General features: G+C 65.9%; 1 protein-coding gene across 1 annotated transcript in view; it reads left to right on the forward strand.

Annotated features, from left to right (window-relative positions):
• The first annotated feature begins 1,371 nt into the window (after nt 1-1,371).
• BMP15 (bone morphogenetic protein 15) overlaps nt 1,372-2,169 on the forward strand; it is a 1,765-nt gene continuing 967 nt past the window's right edge. Inside the window, exons 1-3 of the mRNA XM_009332010.1 lie at nt 1,372-1,569; nt 1,707-1,827; nt 2,010-2,115. Coding sequence (XP_009330285.1) covers nt 1,372-1,569; nt 1,707-1,827; nt 2,010-2,115 — 425 coding nt within the window. The remainder of the gene's footprint in view (nt 1,570-1,706; nt 1,828-2,009; nt 2,116-2,169) is intronic.

Genomic DNA, 2,169 nt, shown 5'->3' on the forward strand with positions numbered 1-2,169 from the left:
CCCCCCCGCCCCGGCATCCCCCCACATGGCCCTCCCAGCCCCTACCACTGTGCCTGGCTGGCCCTGGGAAGGGTGGGCAGCACCCAGGGCAAGGCAGGTACCAACACGCACCCCAGTTCCCCCCATGTCCCTGTGCTCACACCAGTGGTTCCCAACCAGAATGTCCACCCCTCCCAGCCCCCTCCATCCCAGCAGGAAAGCAGCAGTGTCCTATGGGGCTGGGCACTGTGCCAGGCACTCTGCCGGGGGCATGGGCCACGGCTGCCCACACCCCGCTCTGTGGTACACCCACAAAGCCTGCCTCGGGCAAGCACCATGGAGCCACAGAGCAACACCAGGGCTGGGGGGCAATGTCCCCTGTAAGGGCAATGCCTCAAATGACCTGTGCCAGTGAGAGGGTGGGCATCACCCCCGCAACCCCTCAGCCTTGGGCAGGTGCTAGCAGAAAGACCTCGGAGCTGGGACGGCCAAGCCTGGTGAAGCTGCAGGCACGGTGATGCCTGCAGCGTGGGTACCACCAGCTAACCCGGCCACACTCGGCACCACTGGGCTCCGAGTCGCACTGCCCACCCGTGTGCCTCAGTGCCATGGTCCCTGGGCTTGATGCCCATCTCTCAGCTGGGGAAAGTGAGGCACTGGGCAGGCTGGCTGTGCTGCAGGGCCACTCTGGGAGCAGACCCCCCAGGCCTCGTGCCTGCTCCAGGCAGTGCGTACCAGCTTGCAGCAATGGGCATGAAGGTGCCAGAGAGTTGGCATAGGGCAGGGGGGAGCTGGAAGGGCTCTCACCACAGCAGAGCATCCCGCTGGGCTCCCGTCCCCATCCCCGTCCCCGTCCCCGTCCCCCTCCACTGGGACCCAGGGAGCTCCTGGCCCTTTAAACTCTGATTGGGGCCATGCCTTTAAAATGGGTGCTGGGGGCCAGGATATTTTACCTTGCAGGAGGAGGCTGGCCAGGAGCAGGTGGGCTGAGTGAGCTGGTCCTCCCCACCCACCTGACTTCACCCTCCCTCCACCCCACGCCCTTGCCCTTGCCCTTGCCCTTTTACAGCCTCTGTACCCAAGCTCCTGGCTGGCTGGCTTTGCCGGAGGTCTGGGTTTTAATCTGGAATTTGCACCCCTTTTTGCATACAGAGGGTCGTCCCCCCCCACCCCCACCTTTCTGTTCCTGTGCCAAGCTGAAGCAGCTGGCATGGTTGTCCTGGCTTGATAGCAGCTGGCAGCACCCTGGGGTCTCCTTTTGCTGGTGCCCGCAACCAGGTCTGCCTCTCCAGGGTGGAGAAGCATGACTGCAGGCTCCCCCTAATCCTGCTGCCAGCAAGCCCCACCTTGCCCTGCTCACCTCCCCCCACTCCCACACCACCACTACCTATCATGGCTTTGTTCCATCCCTTCACCAGCCTCCTCCTCCTCCTCGCTGTGCCCCTTTCCTGGGCTGCAAAACAGTCCCCGCTGCCCCCTGGCTCCCTGCCCGCCACCCCCCCCCTGCCCCGCCTGCAGGCCCTGCAAGTGCAGGCACCAGGCAGCCAGAGCTGGCAAGTGGGGCCAGCAAGCGGGCAGCCCCTGCGCTACATGCTGAACCTGTACCGGCGTGCCGCTGACCGCGAAGGGCGACCCCGACACGGCCGCAGCCTCGGCACCACCACTGTCCGCCTGGTCCGGGCCCGTTCCCGGGAGTGGGCCCGGCAAGCGGGCAGCCCCTGCGCTACATGCTGAACCTGTACCGGCGTGCCGCTGACCGCGAAGGGCGACCCCGACACGGACGCAGCCTCGGCACCAACACTGTCCGCCTGGTCCGGGCCAGTTCCCATGGGGGTCAGCCCTGGGCAGGTAAGAAGCAGGCAGGCACCAAGGGCAGTGCAGGGACTTAGCAGAGCTGGTGGGGTGGGCTTGAGCCCTGGGGGGGGGTGTCTTTGCCTGCCTCCTTCCCTCTCTGTAAGTGTCCTGGCCAGGGCTGGCATGTCCTGTGCCCTGCGGGGGCTGCCTTTGGCCATGGGGTCTCTCTTTGGCAGGGGGCCCAGGCTTTCCCTGCCCCAGGGGTGAGATGGGCAAGGGCATCGCTGGCCCTGTGTGCCCCTCTCCCCTTCCCATCCTGCTCGATGCCATGCCAGGCCAGTGGTGTTGGTGCAGAGGATGGGAATTGTCCCAGCCACTCTTTGCCCTTCGCCTTGC

The sequence above is a fragment of the Pygoscelis adeliae genome, unplaced genomic scaffold, assembly GCF_000699105.1.
Source record: "Pygoscelis adeliae isolate BGI_AS28 unplaced genomic scaffold, ASM69910v1 Scaffold339, whole genome shotgun sequence".
Classification (NCBI taxonomy): Eukaryota; Metazoa; Chordata; class Aves; order Sphenisciformes; family Spheniscidae; genus Pygoscelis; species Pygoscelis adeliae.